Below are 19164 nucleotides of genomic sequence, written 5' to 3'. Positions count from 1 at the left end.
CGGTGAAAAGTATAACGGGGTATATGTGAAGAGATGCATGTTAGGTCTCAAACCGGAGGCCCGTGGGCCAAGTTCGAGTCTCAGACATTTTGTTTGGCTAACGTTTCTCCCTGGTGAGCCTGGTGCTCTCCCTGGTGCTCTGAGATCCGAGCACGAGTGACTGATTGGGAGCGGAGGCTGGGAAGGGGTCACGCCTCTCTGGGTCTCAGATTCCTCATAGTTTTGGATTGGACTGTGCACTTGCCTCATTTTAGGGGTGGGGTAAGACATGACTAGGGAGGGCAAGCCGCACAGCGGCCAATGGCAAAAGTCCCTCGTCCTCTTGCTCAATCGCCATCGCACGAGAGCTAAGGCCACCATTGCTTTTATTTGTTGCTTTGCCTGACAGCTCTCCATTAGCCAGAGTTCCTGGTGGTGGGCGGAGCTCTGGGAAAAGGAGACTGTGGGGGAGGTTTTCCACTGGCCACAACTCAGAGGATGAAGCCCGTTGGTTGGAACTCTGGCTGGAAATGGAATTCCGAAAATGGTGGAAAGAGCCCCCGGTTGACCGAACCCTTTGGGGGGGGGGGCGGGGGAGGGGCGGGGCTCCGATGGGCCGAGTCCTCCCTTTGGCTGGGGCTCCAGCAGTCGGCGGCGGGTGGGCTGGACGCCTATTTCTGGGCGGGGATCATGTCGTCGATGGACTGGCCCTTTTCCAGTTTCTTCTCCATCTCCACCATGAGCTTCACACCATCCACCACCAGCTGCACCTGTTCCACTTCGGACGAGCCCAGCCGATCGGCGTTGGACACGTCGAATACTGAGCCCACAGCAGCTGTGTCCACACCACCTGCAGGAGCAGGAGGCAGGGGCATAAGGAGCGAGCGGAGATGCAGGAGCGGGGCCTGCTGCCCCTGTGCCAACTGAGCTGGCCGCACGTACTGAGGGCCTACTGTGTAACAGGTCACGTGCATGCAGAGCCTCCTAAATGTCTATTCATGGGCTCACGCCTCCGGCTAATTTAGGTACCTCGTGCCTCAACCCTCCAACATGAAAATAGAGCACGATGGCCAAACGTGAGCTCTGGAGCGAGAATGCCCCGGGGTTGAGTCCTGGCCATCCTCTCCTTTATAGATGGTAAACCGAGGTTCCTAGGGGGCACGGGGTATACACATGCGTATTATATACCCATGATATCATATCGATTCCTACGGGATAAGGCGTGCGGATGCCCATTTACAAGAGGAGGAAACTGAGGCTCACAGAGGGGCAGCCCTCGTCCACCCCACAACTCGCGTGGGTGCTCCGCCTCCACAAAGGGTCCGCCCCCGACGCCGCGGCGCGCGGGATGGAAGCAGAGCCGCACCTGTGCCCCGCTTCTGCAGGCGCAGACGGGTGAGGATCTCCTCGAACTTGGGGTGCTTGCTCAGGTGCGCCAGCTTGACATGCACGCCTCCACGCAGCCCGGTGCCCAGGTTGGATGGGCAGGTGAGCACGTAGCCCAAGTGCTCGTTCCACATGAAGGGGTGGCCCGCCTTCTTGAAGATCTCCTCAATCTGAGGTAAGGGGAGAGGATCTGGGGTCAGCGCCAGGGGGCGCCCCCAAGTACACCCGCAACTCGAACGGGGCTGGGAGGGACACAGCGTGAGCACGTGGGTAGGGGGTGGGATTCCGAGAGGGTGGGACCGGAAAACCGTGAGGGGTGAGCTTCTGAAGGGAGGGGCCCGACGACCCTGGTGGAGCCAGGGCTTGAGAACGCTTTAGAGCCGAGTTCTTAGGGGCGGGGCTTGGGCAGGATAGGGGTGGGTGGAGCCAGGTGCTTGTGGGCGGGGCTTAGGCATAGGGTGGAGCCGGCCTCTTAGGGGCGGGGCTTAAGCATACGCCGGACCTGGGCTCTTGGGGGCGGCTTGGGCGCTGGGTGGAGTCGGGTTATTAGGGGCGGGGCTTGGGCGCTGGTGGAGCCGTCTCTTTGGGGCGGGGCTTAGGCATAGGGTGGACCCGGTCTCTTAGGGGCGGGGCTTGGGCGCTGGCGGAGCCGTCTCCTAGGGGCAGGGCTTAGGCATAGGGTGGAGTCGGTCTCTTAGGGGCGGGGCTTGGGCGAGGGCGGAGCCGTCTCCTAGGGGCAGGGCTTAGGCATAGGGTGGAGTCGGTCTCTTAGGGGCGGGGCTTGGGCGAGGGCGGAGCCGTCTCCTAGGGGCAGGGCTTAGGCATAGGGTGGAGTCGGTCTCTTAGGGGCGGGGCTTGGGCACTGGGTGGAGCCGGTCTCTTATGGGCGGGGGTTAAGCATCGGTTGGACCCGGTCTGTTGAGGGGCGGCTAGGGCGCTGGGTGGGGTCGGGTTATTAGGGGCGGGGCTCGGGCGCTGGGTGGAGCCGGGTTCCCCGGGGGGGCGGGGCCTTGGAAAGCGGGTGGGGCGTTCAGCGGGGGTCAGAAGTCGGCCGTGAGAGGCAGGCTACCCACCTTCTGCAGCCCCACGCAGAAGCGGCGGAAAACCTCCTTCATGTTGCCCCCCTTCTCCATGGAGATGACTCGGAGGTGGTCTTCCTCGTTCACCCACACCAGGAAGCTCTTGTTGTCATTGTGCCTAGGGTGGGGCGCAGGAGGAGGCCAAGGGATCAGTCCCGCGTGGCCACCCCACTCCCGCCCCCTGGCAAAAGTACCCACCGCAAGGGGGCAGCGGGCCTGAGGAGTTTGAGGTGGTGGCACCGGCTCCTGAAAATCGCGGAAGCTTACACCTGTAGACCCTAACGTCCTAGAATCTGAGAAATCGCCAGTCCTAGGATCAAAGACTTTGAGGGTCTTAAGTCTTTGAACAGCGTTAAATTACAGACTCTTAGAATTTCAGAATCTTTGAAAAACAAAAGCTGGGAATCAGAATTGATAAATCTTGGAAACCCTACTTTTGGTCCCAGGACCAATCTTCCCATCACCCTGTGACATCTCAGATAAAACATTAAGATCTGGAAATGTCTGCAACCGTGGAATCACAGAATCTGAAATTAGTGGAATCTTAGAACCTAAAAATATTTAAAATGTGTGTGTGTTAGAACGCACACATTCTCCTGATCATCTGAAACCTAGGCTTTTGAAACCTTTGAAAATCTTTGCCTAATCAGAATCAGGGATTCAAGGATTCATACAAACCTAACTAGCAACAGTCGAAGATAAAACTAATAGCCAAGATGTTGGCCACTTACTATATACCAGACACTGGTGTATAGAGAGAGAAAGAGCAGGGGAGAGGAGCAGTGGGAGAGAGAGAATCTTAAGCAGGCTCCACGCTCAGTGTGGAGCCCAATGTGGGGCTCGGTCGGCACAGAAATGTTAAATAATGTGCCTGAGGTCACATCTAGTAAATGACAGTGCTGGGATTGGAACCCAGGGAGTCTGGTTCAAGTCTAAGTCCCTAATTGCCACTTCCCTGGTCCAAGTTTCCTAAAATGTGACTCACAGACCACAAAGTAGGCAGGGGTGGGAAGGCGAGGTCATTGTCTGGGGCGCCTGGAAACATAATTGTTTTTATGGTGTTGGCTTTGGTGGAGGAATGGGGAGGGGAGTGGGGGGACTGGAGGAGGCTGGGGGGAGGGGACCTCACCAGATGCCACGGGCGTCGGGCCAGTCTCGGGCCATGCCTGAGGCCAGCAGCAGTGGGGACACGGGCTTGTCGAACAGGAAGTGATCGTCAATAAGCTGCTGCTGTTCCTGCTCGGTCATGCTCTTCAGAGGGTAGTACTTCCCCTTGAACTCGCCTGTCAGGCTGTTGAGGGCTGAGGGGCCACACGAGGGAATGGTCAGCAGCCTGCGCCCCCACAACCTGGACGGGGAGGCCCCTGGAGTCCCCACACTGCTGCCCCCAACGAGCCTGGGGTGGGGCCCGTGGATGTCCTAACGGCGCCTGAACACTAGGACGAAACCCAAATTCGCAACCTGTCCCCGAAGCATGCTCCCCCCCCCTGCCTGCCCAGGCTCCGGGAACAGCCATGCCATGTGCTCCGCCCAGAAACAGGGAATCTCCCTTTCCTTGACCCTCGCATCCCATCCGCCTGGGAGCAACGGTGTGCTGGGGCCCCTTCAACCGGCCAGCCAGACAGATGATCAAAATCTTAGGAATGTGGGGAACCATCAGTAAAAATTATTAAAATATACCATACATAATATTTGTGTACATTCATATGTAGAATGAATGTATATTATGCACATATGCATAATATATATTTCTATAATATGTATATATGTATATACATTCTATACATTTCTATGTAATGTTCTATATCACATACTATATACTTACTATATTATATTGTTAAAAATAACTTATAGGGGCGCCTGGGTGGCACAGTCGGTTAAGCGTCCGACTTCAGCCAGGTCACGATCTCGCGGTCCGTGAGTTCGAGCCCCGCGTCAGGCTCTGGGCTGATGGCTCGGAGCCTGGAGCCTATTTCCGATTCTGTGTCTCCCTCTCTCTCTGCCCCTCCCCCGTTCATGCTCTGTCTCTCTCTGTCCCAAAAATAAATAAACGTTGAAAAAAAAATTTTTTAAATAACTTATATAGGGGCACCTGGGTGGCTCAGTCAGTTAAGTGGCCAATTCTCAGTTTCAGCCCAGGTCATGACCTCAGGGATCATGGGTTTGAGCCCTGCATCAGGCTTTGCTCTGAAGGGCCTGATTGGGATTCTCTCTCTCCCTCTCTCTCTGCCCCTCCGCCGCTCACGCTCTCTCTCTCTCTCTCTCTCTCTCTCTCTCTCAAAATAAATAAATAAGCTTTAAAAAATAATAATCATTTATATAAACTTACAATTAAATATATTATATTTAATTTTTTTAATGTTTGTTTACTTTTGAGAGAGAGAGAGAGAGAGAGAGGGAGAGAAAATCTCAAGCAGACTCCATGCTCAGTGTGGAGCCTGACACGGGGCTCGATCCCACGACCTGGGGACCATGACCTGAGCTGAAACCAAGAGTCTGGCGCTCAACCGACTGAGCCACTCAGGCGCCGCCTACATTCTGGAAGTTATTTTCATTTTTATTATCTACATCCTTGAAGTTATTTTCATCTGTATCTGTAAGGTGGGGATGCTATGTAAGGATATGTTACCGCCCATCTTTTCCCGTCTTTCTAGGACACCACGTTCATAGCTCAAAATGGGCCGTGGTAGGAGAATTTATACCATAGAAATTGGCAGTCGCTATAGATTGGGGCTTTTTCTTTTTTCTTTCTTTTTTGAGAGCTAGTTGTTTAACACTTACCAGAACAATATGCCTGCCGACCTTGATGATTCTCCCTCCCAAACATCTCTGCTGTCTCTCCCCATCCCGTTGCCTATCTCCTACCCTCACCTGAACGACTGTGCCTTCCCCTCACGGTCTCTCTGCTCCTACCTTTGCCCCCAGTCTGTTCCCCACCCAACAGCCAGAGGACTCCATGGCTTCCATCTCCCTCAGAGTCAAAGCCAAAGCCCTCCCGAGGGCACACAAGGCTCTGTGCAACCTGGCCACTTGTACTCCTCGGACCCCATCTCCTCCCCCCCTCCACTCAGCTCTAGCCACACTGGTCTCCTGGCTGTTCCTCCCACACACTTGCCCACCTCAGGGCCTTTGCACCTGCTGCTCTGCTGGCCTGGAATTCTTCAGGCTCCTTCCTTGTCAGTCAGGTCTCCTCCTTTCTAAGGGAGCTCCCCCGAGTCATTCTGTGACCCACCCTCGTTTCTTGGCTACGTGGCATTTGGGAATTATTCTTTTGTTGGTTTCTGTGTTCCCTCTTATCTCCTCACCAGGCTGACAGATCTGTGGGAGCAGCGACCTCATCCGACCTATCCATCATGAAACCCCCCAGCTCCCTACTCAGGACCATAACAGCTGTAAATGTTTGCTGGTTGGATAGATGGATGGATGGATGGATGGATGGATGGATGGATGGATGGATGGATGGAAGTCAGGTCCCTGGTGTCTACAGGCAGAGATCTGCTCAGGGTGCCCTGACAGCGCCCCCAGACTTCCACCAGGGGTAGTGCTGCCAGCCATCACTCACCAAGCAGCTATGATTTACCAAGCTCTTTCCATGGAGAAGCAGGGCCAGAGCTGGGTGGCCCCAATGGTGGGCAGGGTGGGGGTTCTCACCTTCCACGGAGAGCTTCTCCACCGCCCGGCGCTCGCCCCGGGAGCAGTGGGGGGGCAGCGTGTAGCCCTTGATGCTGCGGCCCGTGCGGACGCGGCTGCTGAGCACGTAGTTGGGATCCAGATCGTCTCCGCCCTGGAGGGCAGGAGTGGGGGGTCAGGGCTGGGCATGCCGCCCAGGCTGCCCCTTCCCCAGCAAGCCTGTGACCCCCCAGATGCTCCCAGTTCTTACTCTCTGCTACTTTTTTCAGCTCCTGCTTGCCCCGCTCGCTGGGTTCTCCCTTCTCTGTCCGTCCCTCCATCTGTCTCTCTCCCCGCCCCTCATGCGTCCCCGTTTTTCTCTCCAAGCATCTCTTTCCCCACTTCCTGTGTCTCTTCATCTCCCTCCCTGGCTCGCCTCCCATCTGACCCCAGCCTCCTGGTCTGTCTTCTGTGCCTCTCTGCCCCTCTGTCCCTCTGTCTGCCTCCCTCCCTCCCCCATCCCTCCCCTCTGGTGGCGGGTGGGAGGGGGTGGCTGACCTTGAGGTTCTCATGGTTGAGATCGGTCTTGTGCTTGTCGGTGGGTTTGTAGCCCCCGTGCCGGTCCTGGATGATGGGGTCGAAGAGATCCTTGAAAACCTGGTAGGACTCCTCGTCGCCAGCCACACAGCCCACGGTCATGATGAAGGGGTGACCTGGGGGTTCAGGGTGAGGTCAGAGCTGCCTGTCCCCTAGCAAGGAAGGCCCGGGCTCCTGGGTCCAGCGTAGACTGTGTGTGTGTGTGTGTGTGTGTGTGTGTGTGTGTGTGTGTGCCTGTGAGTGTGTGTGTTTCAGAACTGCAGAGGCTGAGGGTATGTGGATGGGGAGGGAAGGTTAGGAGAGGTCTAGGCAGCATCTGGGGTGAGGGCAAGGTGCTGGGGGCAGGGCAACGGAGAGAGGAGAGTCTTGGGGGGCCAGTTACAAGGTACTAAAAATATGACCACTTCAGAGTCCCCAAATCACATACTCTTCCTTTACCTAAACATTTTCAAAAGCTTATTAGACGATCGGCTCCCACAGATGATAAGAGACCTGAACAGCCCTCGTGTTCCCAGAGGGGAAAACAGGGGTCTGGAAGGAGGGGCCCTCCCTCCTCAATGGCACAGTGAGTTGGAGGCTAGGACGTGCTTTTTTGCTGACCCTCGCAGGGTCCCCTTTCTCCAAGGGGAGAAAGGACCACAGCACCAACGACATCTCCCCTCAGATCCCGAGTGCTGGCCCCGTACCAGGGGCTGCTCTAAGCCCTTGTGTGCGCCGACTCCGATGGTTTCGCAACATGGGTGCCCATTTTTCGGATGGGGACACTGAGGCCCGGGGAGGTGGGATCGAGGCCTGGCAGGCAGCTCCAGAGCCCCCCTCCCCCCGCCCCCCCCCCCGCCATTCTGATCCCTGTCCCCGCTCCGCCAAGGAGGCTTACCTGGGTTGTCCACACCTGTCTGGATGACGTCGTCCAGAGTGAACCCGGAGGGAGTCTCCTTGTCCCGCAGCTTCTTGTAAATCTCAAGGGTCAGCGCCTTGGCCATGTGGTTGTTGTGCTTGCTGAGGTCAGGGTACTCCTCCTCAGGCTTGTAGTTCAGCTTGAACTTGTTGTGGGTGTTACCGAACGGCATGGTGGCGGCGTGGGGGGCCTGGTGGGCAGGGAAGGTGGAGGAGGTTAGCTCGCGTCCAGCAGAGACCGGCCCCAGCAAGGGGCCAGAGCAAGGTCTGGGGGCCGAACGGGCCCGACGGCTGTGTGACTGGGGACAAGAAGGGCGCCCTCTCTGAGCCCCTGCGCCTTCACAGGATGCATCCGAACTCTACGGCTAAGATCCCAGCTCGGTCACACCCTGACAGGTGACCCCAGACTAATAATCTTGCTAGAGACAGTTTCTCCAGCTGGGAAATGAAGCGGGGGGGGGGGCCTTTGGGATGGAACAGCAATGCTGGCATGGATAAGAGCGTAGTTTCCAGAATCAGACAGCCCGGGTTTAAATTCCAGGTCTGCCACGTACAAGACGCTGTGTGACCTTGGGCACCTTGCTTAACTTCTCTGTGCTTCCAGATTACTCGTGTGTAGAATGGGGGGGTCATAATAGCACTCATCCCATGGGGCTATTGGGAGCACGAAAGGAGCCAAACTATGTAAAGCACCTGGAATAGTCCTGGCTCACAATAAGCATTATTTTGCTTGGCCATTATTATAATTATTGCTGTCATTTTTTAAAAAATTTTTTTAATGTTTATTTTTGAGAGGGAGAGACAGAGCACAAGCGGGGGAGGGGCAGAGAGAGAGAGAGAGAGAGAGAGAGAGAGAGAGAGAGATACAGAATCCGAAGCAGGCTCCAGGCTCTGAGCTGTCAGCCCAGAGCCCGACGCGGGGCTCGAACTCACAGACCGCGAGATCATGACCTGAGCCGAAGTCGGCCGCTTAACCGACTGAGCCCCCCGGGTGCCCCTGTTGTTATTATTTTAAAGGTCTGCGTGAGGAGTCTCAGGGAAGGTGGAGGGTGTTGCGGAGAATGAGCGTGTGAGCAGAGAAGGGACATCCTGCCTACGGAGGTTCCTGGGTTCAAGGGATGAGGGGCAGGGTGGAAGGGAAGGCTGGGTGGCCGTCCCCACCCCTGTCTGCTGGCAACCCTCCCTCAGGGCTCAGTTGAGAAGAGCTCAGCTGCGGGAGTCGTCAGAGCTGGGTTCAAATGCCACCTGTGCCACTTCCCTGCTGTGTGACCCCCAAGCCGGTTGCTCAGCCTCTCTGAGCCTCTGTCTCCTGTGGGCTGCGCCTTGCCCAGGGGGTGGCCAAGAGGACTCTTCAGACTCCATCATGAGGCCAGCTGATCACATGCCCTCCCGTGGAGCTGGGGCCTGCTACCTGGAGGGCGGGCTGCTGTGGTTACTGTCGCGTTTAGCGTTTATCCGTAAGAGCCAGGAAGGAGGAGGGACTCTTCAGTGGCCGTGGCGGGACTGGGAGCTCGCTCCCGGCTCCAGGAGTGGGAGGCAGGTAGGACGTGGGAAGGGAATCAGGACCAGGGGGGAGCCGAAGGCTGCGGCATCAGGCCAGGGGCGGGTGGAATTCACCACGGAGCTGCCGTCCAGGGTTGGGGATTATTTATAGACTCTGGCAGACTCCTCCTCCTCCTCCCCCCCCCCCCCAGCTGCTGTCCCCTCACCCCCACCCCACACATTCCAGGGGCTCGGCTTGCGCCAAGTCAGCAGGCCGGAGACAGGTGGGCCAAGGAGGCCGGGAGGACACGCGTCCAGGCCTCGGGCCTCAAGGGCTTCCAGCCCAGAAACCCCCCTTCATGCTCTCCCACCCCCACCCTGCAAGAGACATGTCAGCAGAGGGCACGGAGGCAAGGCGGGGGAGGCCCAGAGACACAGACAGAAATAGCCCCAGCACCACACACACCGGGAACAGAATCACACACACACACACACACACACACACACACACACACACACACACACCCCTCCAAGCTCAGGGACACACCCGGGGTGCAGGCATCCGTGTGGGAGCCACAGAAAGTCCAGAACACAAGGTCACACTGTTGTGGGACACCACGGGGACCCACAGAATCACAAATGCCAAGACCCCGTGGAGCCTGCTCTTGCAGACCCTGTCGGTGGACACACGGACACTCCCCGCGGCTCGTGCCATCACCCCCCCCCCCCGCCGTTCTGGTGACAAACCATCACAATCACAGGCCCTGCAGCCCCTCAGCCCCTTGCAGGGGTGACAGCTGGCAGCTGGCAGGACTCCCTTTGTCTCCAAGATCCCTCCCCGTGGCCCTGCGACACGGACCCTGCGGGCGGTGGCGGGGGGGGGGTGTCACAGGTGGAGGTGACTTCCAGACGCAGGGCCAGTCTCCCCACACACCAACCCTCCTGTGTGTAGGACCAGATCGGCTGCTGGCACCGGGGGGGGGTCCCCATTCTGGACCCCACCCTGATTCCCACCCCCAGCGGTACCTGGCTGGGCTGTGCTGAAAGGGGCTGTCTGTATCCTGGAGGCGACACTGACCCAAAGGAAGGGCCTGTAGCCCTGGCCTTATATAGGGGGGCCGGGCTGTGCAGCTGGGAGGGGCTGCCCCCCGGGGAAGGGAGCTGGAGGGCGGCCGAGCCTCTCACCTCGCTGCCCGGGCACCGTGCCCACCCTGAACCCAGGCATGCCTTGTGCCCAGCCCCATGGCCTTGTATGGGCTGCCCCAGGGGCTGAGCGTCACATCAAGCTGATTCCCTGACCAAGTGCTGAGTCGGGCTGGCAGGGACAGCTGGCCCCCCGCCCAGGACACGGGACCGTGGCAGGGGACGTCCCAGGCACGTAGAAGCCACCCTCCCCTGGCCCTGCACTGGGCCGCCAGCCCCTCCTATGCCCAGACCTCTCCTCCAGCCCCCAGTGGCCTTGACCTGGGTAAACAGCGGGTCCTGAGCCCTGCACCTGGGGAAGCCTTGCAATAGCTCCCCGGGAGGCCCGGTTTCTGGTTTTGTGGAGACTTGCCCGTTGTCACCCAGCTATGGGGAGCACTTGGCCAAAGCCCAGGCCTGAACGCAGGGCAGTGTAAGCCCAGAAGCCTGTGCTTGGGTGCACAGTGAGCAGGAGGGAAACTGAGGCTCTCCTGAGTCGAGAGGATTGGAACTCGAGGCTAGTTGGGGGAAGGGGTTGCCCCCCCCACCCCAGCCGCCGGGCTGACACTGGGAGATTTCCGCTGGGCTGGTGGGGAGGGGACAGGGAGGGACTCATCCTGGAAGGGAGCTTATTTTTAGAGGGCGCTTCGCTGTCGCCTCTGCAAAGACCTAGACCCCAGGCGCTGGGGCTGGGGGGACACAGGGACAGGTGTTGGGGGGGGTGGGGTCGCCACGTGTCTGAGTTAATTATAACCCGGCGTGTCGGGTGTCCGGGGTGTCACCTCCTTACAAGGGCAGCCGCTGACCCGGGAGGCCGCCCCCGCCGCAGGCGAAGGGGGCTGGGCAGCCACTTGGGTCAGAGCAGAGCACCCGCCTGCTCCTTCCCGCCAGATCTGGGCGGAGCAGGGACACTCCACCGTGACAGGGACCTGAAGGGCTGAGGAGCACATTCTGTGGACGCAGGGGTGGCTGGAGGAAGCTGCTTCCTCTGCCTAGAGGGCGCCAAGATTGCTGGGCAGGCGAGGCGAGTCCAGGGGCCAGGAGGAGTCCAGGGATCACCCAGGATTACAACCAAGAAGAGACCGTCCTTTTTCCCTCTGGGGTTCCTCCCTCCTCCCAGGTGTCCCCCATTTCTTCCCAGGCAGGTGGGGACTGACCTAGGGAAAGGGGGGCCTCTCTGCCTTTCCCCAGATTCCTGGTGGGGAGGGGGTGCTTAGAAAACTTTTCCTTGGGGCCCAGCCCCTGGTCTCTCCACCCACTGTCCCTTCCCACCAAGGTCAGAGTGGCAAAGCTCTCCTGCATGGCTAGGGAAACTGAGGCCCAGAGAACCAAAAGGAACTACACTGCAATAGTGAGGCATTTATCATGTCAACAATATTTTTTAAGTCTATTTATTTTGAGAGAGGGCGGGAGAGAGAGAGAGAGCACGCAAGAGCAGGGGAGGCAGAGAGAGGAAGAGAGAGAATCCGAAGCAGGCTCTGCCCCGGCAGCACAGAGCCGGGCCCTGGGGCTCGAACCCACAAACCGTGAGAACATGACCTGAGCCGAAACCAAGAGTCGGACGCTTAATCCACTGAGCCACGCAGGCGCCCCTCAACAATTCTTTATTAAGCACTTACTGGGGAGACAGCAGAAAACGACCAAAACCACTGCCCTCATGGAGGTGACATTTTAGTGAGCGTGAAAAGTAAACATATGCTGTAATGTCAGGGGCCACAGGGCTCTGACAGAAAATCAAAGAGGGTAAGAGGTGAGAGCGATGGCACAGCAGAGGAGGTCAGGTCAGGCATGTCAGGGGAAGTGACATCTGAGCAGCGACCTGAGGGGGAGAAGGGAGCCAGCCATGTGAGGATCTGGAAGCGGAACAGCAGGTGCAAAGGCCCTGAGGTGGGAGTGGCTTGGAGTATCTGAGAGACAAGGAAGAGGCTGGAGGGCTGGAGCAGAGGGGAGAGTGGGAGGAAGAAGATGAGGGGATAGGAGCAGACCCATGGGACCCTAGGGACCATGGAGGAGTTTCCAGCACGCTGTGAGTGGATGGGAGCCCCTGAGGGCTGTGAACAAGGGAGAGACAGGATCCGGACACATCACACACACGTGCACGCACACACACACACACACACACACACAGGATTCAGCCCAGCCCAGCCCAGCCCCCTGGAGCCCTAATAACCACTTATGGGGACATTTGACATTCCTTTTGGCCATACAGCATAAGAAGCACTTTCTGTGTTTGGGGAGGTTGCCGCCCTATGACAGCCTCCTTTAGAGAAGCCAAAACTGGCAGAAACTCGGTTTCCCAGAATCCTTTGCAGCACTATTCCAGTCGTGTGACCTGGGCTGGGTGGCTCAAACACAGGGACTTGGGTCATGAGCTCTATTCCTTTACTTTCTTTGAGTCTCATAGAAACAGTCGGCCCTGGGGAACCAAGACCCCCCCCCCCCGGTATATTCATCCCAGGCTCCAACCTCCCAAAGCCCGTCAGTCTCCCAGGCCTCCTCCTACCCTAGCTCAAGACCTCCTTCATGTTCTTCCTTTCTGCCCTCACCTCTTCCCTGATCTCCTGCCCCAAGCTGCCCCCTCCCACCTACTCTCTACCTGCAGCTTGCTTCTGCATAGAACTTGCCATGGCTCCCCAGTACCCTCAGCCTACATGAGTATGTTGACTCTGGAAATAACAGTAGCCTTATCGGTCCATTGGAAACCACTCTACCCAGCTTATGCAGAAAAGGGCCTGACTACCAAATATTAGGTGCTTACAAAAGTCATTGAAAGGATTGAAGGAACATCTCTCGCCGCCCCCCCCCCCCAGAACCACGCTCCCTTCAGAACGCCGGACACGCTAGAAAGAGGTTAGCATGGATGTTGAGTGGCCACTCCACCGTCCCCACCCTAACCGTTAAGTCTTAGGGAGCACTCCTGTATGTCAAGTGTAACGCTAAGTGCATTATATATATTAACTCACTTAACACTCCCAACAGTAAAGCTCAGAAAGGTGAAATGACTTGCCCAGGGTCGCGCAGCCTGAGAAGGGGCGGGGCTGGGAATCAAACAGGCACAAAGCTGCCGAGAGTAGGTTCAGGCTTTGATGAAGACAATGTACAGGCCTCTCAGCAAAGTCACATTGTCATCCCAGAGTCCCTTTCCTGGGGGACCTTCGGGCCCTGGTAATTTGGACCTCCTTCCCATGCCCCCTTCATCACCCCGGCCGTCTGGCTTCAGGGCCCAAGCATTGTATGTGTTTTAACCAATTTAATTCCCTGACCATCCTAAGAGGTGTGTATTGCAGATTTTACAAATCAGAAAAGTGAAGCCCAGAGAGGTCGGGTTACTTGCCCAAAGTAACACAGCTGGGAAATAACAGAACCAAACTGGCCCAGGTAGTTAGTCCCTGAGTTTGTATTTCTTATCCCTCCCTAATCCCACCTCTTCATGCCGAGGCTCCGTTTTACAGAAGACGGACACTGAGGCTGCAAAGAGGGCCAGGAGGGGGTGCCTGGGTGGCTCGTCCATTGAGCCTCTGACTCTTGATTTCAGCTCAGGTCATGATTCCAGGGTCGTGGGATCGAGTCCCACATTGGGCTCCATGCTGAGTGTGGGGCTTGCTTGAGATCCTCTCTCTTTTCCCTCTGTCCCTCTCCCCAACTCGTTCCCTCTGTCTCTAAAATAATTTTAAAGGGGGGGGGATGGATTTGCCCAAGGCAACAGCCAGCATACTAGAATTTCAGGATTCTAAAATTTTAGAATTTTCCTTTCACCCCTAAGCCCTGGCATTACAGAACATCCCTGCTCCCAAACCCTCCCTTTTATCTACCACCTCCTCTGTCCCCACCCCTCCCCTAGGGATGAGGCTGCCACCTCCAGGAGAGGCTCCAAGAAGCAGCACTTCACCCCCATGAGCCATCACCCCAGAATGCTCTCCTCACCCAACTCCAAAATGCCTCTCCCAATCCTGGCAGTCCATGAACCCAACGGTTCAGGGAAGACAAGACATAAATCCAAGCCGGTCCCAGAACTGAAGAACCAGAGAGTTAAGGACGTGTCCGCTCCTTGCTCCCCAAGAATCCCTGCGATCCACTGGATGTCAGACCCCCCGGTGGTGGAGGTGGTGGCAGAAAGACAGGCAAACAAGATAGTCTTTCATGACTCCCCACCAGCCCTACTCCAGTCCCTCCAAACCCATCTTTATCAACAAGGCTATACATTTTCCTCTAGGGGTTGCTTTAGCTGCATCTTAGTTTTTTGCTGTTGTTTTTTGGTTGTTTTTACATTCTACTATTTCGAATGTGTTCTTTACTTTGAAAATGTTATATGTGGAGTGTATGGACGGTCACATTTATTAATATTTTAGTCTCTTAAATTTACCTCTGTGTTAAGGTATAACTTGTATACCACAAAGCGCCCTAATCTTAAGATTGATGACCTTTTATGTATATGTATATCTGAGTCACCAGCACCAAGATAAAGTCCTCCAAAAAGCTCTCCCATTCCCCCTCCCCATCAGAGTCCCCTCTTTTCTCCAGCGGAACCACTACCCTGGCTTTTAAAACCCTAGTTTAGCTTTGCCTGTTAATTGAACTTCATGTAATATAAACATATATTCTTTTATTGAGTTTCTTTTGCTCAACGTTCTGTCTGTTGAGATTCACTCGTATTGTCACATGCAGCAATAGATTGTCCTTTTTTAAATGTATGTTGAGACAAACAGAGAGAGAGAGAGCCCAAGCAGAGGAGAGGCAGAGAGAGAGGGGGACGGAGGATCCAAAGTGGGCTCTGTGATGACAGCAGAGAGCCCGATGAGGGGCTTGAAGTCAAGACCAGTGAGATCATGACCCGAGCCAAAGTCAAAGCTTAACCGGCTGAGCCACCCGGGTGCCCTCGGCAATAGATTGTCCTTTAGCAAGTTTTGTTATAGAGTCGTTTGATTATTGGTCATTTGTAAATATTTCCTCATTTGTTATGATTTCTTCTTTGTCTTGTGAATGGCTTTTTAAAAAAATCATATATATATCTTATATATCTTATATATCTTATATATATAATATATCATATATATATATATATATATATATATATATATATAAATGGATAAAAGATGAGACATCACTTAATGAAATAATATGCTAATATGCAGCTGATGGGGCCTGGGTGGCTCAGTCAGTTAAGCATCGGACTTCAGTTCAGGTCATGATCTCGTCATTCGCGAGTTCGAGCCCCACATCGGGCTCTTTGCTGTCGGTGCAGAGCCCGCTTTGGGTCCTCTGTCCCCCCTCTCTCTCTGCCCCACTCGTTCACACACACTCTCTCTCTCTCTCTCTCTCTCTCTCTCAAAACTAAACATTTTTTTAAGTTAAAAGAAAGAAAAACTTAGCAGCTGTTAAAAAGAATAAAGGTAATCCAGGGGCAGCTGGGTGGCTCCGTCGGTTGAGCATCCAACTTCAGCTCAGGTCGTGATCTCGCGGTCTGTGAATTCGAGCCCCGCGTCGGGCTCTGTGCTGACAGCTCAGAGCCTGGAGCCTGCTTCCGATTCTGTGTCTCCCTCTCTCTCTGCCCCTCCCCTGCTTGTGTTCTGTCTCTCTCTCTCTCAAAAATAAACATTAAAAAAATAATAATAAAGCTGATCTATAGGTACCGCTTTGGAACAATTGCCAAATGTCTTAATCCATTCAGGATGCTGTATTACAGACTGGATGGCTACTAAACCACAGAAATTTATTGCTCATGGTCCTGGAAGCTGGAAGTCTGAGATCAGGGTGCCAGCTGGTCAGGTGAAGGTCCTCTTCTAGAACACAGACTGGTTGTATCCTCTCGTGGGAGGAAGGATGAATCCTAATATCATCACCTTTGAGGGTTAGGACTTCAACATGTGCATCTGGAGGGAATACAGACATTCAGACCATAGCACCAAGATATATCGGTTGGGGGGGGATGGAATATGTATCTATTGCCCCAAAAATGCCATGAAACACACCACACCAAAACGCAGTCACTTTATTTTTTTTTAATGTCTATTTTTGAGAGACAAAGGGCACGAGTGGGGGAGCGACAGAGAGAGCCCGGGACAGAGCATCCCAGGCGAACTCAGTGGTGACAACAGAGAGCCCGATGCGGGGCTCGAACTCATGAACCGTGAGATCATGACCTGAGCCAAAGTCGGACGCTCAACCGACTGAGCCACCCAGGTGCCCCAAAATGCAGTCACTTTATTTTTTTTTTTAATTTTTTAATGTTTATTTATTTTTGGGAGAGAGAGAGAGGGAGAGAGAGAGAGAGAGAGAGAACAAGCGGCGAAGGGCAGAGAGAGAGGGAGACCCAGAATCCGAAGCAGGCTCCAGGCTCCGAGCTGTCAGCACAGAGCCCGGCGCGGGGCTCGAACCCACAAACTGCGAGATCATGACTCGAGCCGAAGTCAGATGCTTAACTCACTGAGCCTCCCAGGTGCCTCCCTAAATGCAGTCACTTTAAAACAGATGTGCGTTTGGCTGAGAGGTGGCTGATCTGGGCTGGGCTCAGCTGGGAAGGTCTGCCCAATACTGTTAAAAGCAAGAGGCAGGCCCCAAATAGAGCCATTTATGCTAAGCCCCATGTCACCAAACTGGGACTTAAGACGGTTTCAGCTCTCCTGGAAATGGAATGTTAACCCGGTCAGTCAGGAGTCACCTGATCAACACTAGGAAGGTCATTCTCCTGATAGATCTCTGCCATCCCGTAAAGGAAAAAGTAACCTCGCAGTAATCAACCCACTTTTTTGCATCCTTTAAATTCCTTGTTCCTGCTCCCTTCGCCTTAAAGGTCTTTGATTTTGAACAGCTCCTGGGAACCCCTTTCCATCTGCTGGGTTGGGACGGGTTCAAATTGATTTTTGCTCCAAAAAACTTGTAAACTTTGTAACGTGCCTCAGGTTACATTTTAGCATTGTGGGGTGTGGGCCAAAGGGGGGGCAGCCACACGAGGGAAGCCTTTCTCACACCTCTGTCGGTTGCAAACGGAAACACTCTCAGCCTCTTAAGGTCTAAGCCCAGACCTTTCGGGGGACAGAGGATCCGAACAGGCTTTGCCCTGACAGCAGCCAGCCCAATGCGGGGCTCAAACTCACGAGCCATGAGATCATAACCTGAAGTTGGATGCTCAACCGACTGAGCCTCCCAGCAATGCCCCAACATTGGTGAACTTTTTAAATTAAAGAGAAACTGGTGAGTTAAAAAAAAAAACAAAAAACCATGGCTAAGAGGGAGGGGCATGTGGCTGGCTCAGTCGGTAGAACATGCAACGCTTGATCTCAGGGTTGTAAGTTCGAGCCCCATGTTGGGCGTAGAGATTCCTTAAAAATAAAATCTTAAAAAAATAATAAAAATAAAAACTGTAGCCAAGAGGCGAAAATAGAAAAGCCCGCAGCTCATGTGCCCATTTTCCCGGCATGGCAAACTGAGGCCTTCAGTGATAGGATAGAGGTTTTGTTCGGTGCCGTCTTGGCGATGATCTTGGGCAGTGGATTTCTCCTCTCTGAGCCTCAGTTTCCTCATCTTTAGATAAGGCTAGTAATGGGGTGCCTGGGTGGCTCAGTTGGTTAAGCGTTCAGCTTCCACTCAGGTCATGATCTTGCAGTTTGTGAGTTCAAGCCCAGTGTCAGGATCCATGCTGACAACTCAGAGCCTGAAGCCTGCTTCAGATTCTGTGTTTCCCTCTCTCTCTCTGCCGCTCTCTCGCTCTCTCTCTCGAAACAAATAGATATTTTTTAAAAAAAACTTTTTTTTTTAAAGATAAGGCTAGTAACAATGCCTACGGCGGCCGTGTGGATTCAGGGGCTTTGTCACTCCTTGGCTGTGTGATCTTGGACAGGTCACTTGGCCTCTCTGTGTTTCACCGTCTTCACCTGCGGAATGCGTTAATCGTGGCACCTCCTCTGTCAGGTTGGTGTCGATTCACAGTTCGTTTACAGGATTTGGCATAGGGCCCATCCTGGGCCAGGACTCAGAAACCCCAGCCCTCGTGGGTTTGTGCAAAAGTGCGTGGCACAGGGCCAGCCTAAAGAAATGGCGTCTTGGTTAATAATTTCGTCTTTCAGTCTTGATCTCACTTAATCCTCACCACTATGGTCTATGGACAGCATGATCGTTCAGGTTTTATAGATGAGGAAATGGGCGCTTAGAAACATCGCTTGCCCCGGGTTTTGAACTCAGATCTACCTGGCTCCAGCTCCCTCCCCCCACCCCCCAGCGCAGACACACACACACACACACACACACACACACACACACACACACACACACACTGTGTTTACCACGTGCTACCCTGTACTAAGCCTTTTACAGGGATTACTCACTAATCCCACAACAACCTCGAAAAGTAGGTTTCCTGCGAGTCCTCTTCTGCAGACCAGGAACCTTAGGCCCAGAGACGTCAGTTCCTGGCTCGGGGGTCACACAGCCAGCAAATGATGTGCAGGTCCTGCACTGCCTCTCCGTAAGCATGTGGCAGATCCAGAGCGTGATGTCCAGTCCCCTGAGGCCAACCCGGTGAGGGGAAGGGGGTGTTCCTTAGAAATACCTGGAGAAGTCAGAGCGTGAATTTGAGGTGTATTTTCCATTATTCAACCAACAGTTATTCGCCCAAGCGACTTCTCTGTGTTCAGCCTGTGCTGGGTGGCACTGGGGACACAATGGTGACTGAGACGCCTTGGCCCAGCAGTCCCCTCTTGGGACTACATTCGAATATTGGGGATAGACCTGTCTTCAAGACAGTGATGACCCAGAACGGGCACGACTGAGATGTGGGAGCCCAGAAGGCTACCGGATCCAGACCCCGGCCTTGGGGTCCCCAGAGGGCTTCCGGGAGGAGGGAACATCTGCACTGGGGCTCAGAGAACAAGGGAGCAGAAGGCAGGTTGGCTGAGGCTCGGAGGGAAGGTGCGGATCTGCGCTGTGGTCTGGGGCCTGGATCACGGGCCCGCAGCGC

General features: G+C 54.9%; 1 protein-coding gene across 1 annotated transcript; it reads right to left on the bottom strand.

Annotated features, from left to right (window-relative positions):
* Positions 1–348: 348 nt before the first annotated feature.
* CKM (creatine kinase, M-type) lies at positions 349–10204 on the bottom strand. Its single transcript, XM_003997644.6, has 8 exons — positions 10056–10204; positions 7528–7738; positions 6612–6766; positions 6096–6228; positions 3574–3745; positions 2439–2562; positions 1346–1535; positions 349–829 (listed from the first exon to the last, which is right to left on the bottom strand). Exons 2-8 carry the CDS (start codon positions 7718–7720, stop codon positions 651–653), a joined length of 1146 nt encoding a protein of 381 aa, XP_003997693.1. The 5' UTR covers positions 7721–7738; positions 10056–10204; the 3' UTR covers positions 349–650.
* Positions 10205–19164: the final 8960 nt, after the last annotated feature.

This window comes from Felis catus, chromosome E2, assembly GCF_018350175.1.
Source record: "Felis catus isolate Fca126 chromosome E2, F.catus_Fca126_mat1.0, whole genome shotgun sequence".
Classification (NCBI taxonomy): Eukaryota; Metazoa; Chordata; class Mammalia; order Carnivora; family Felidae; genus Felis; species Felis catus.
This window is presented reverse-complemented; position numbering and strand designations above follow the sequence as displayed.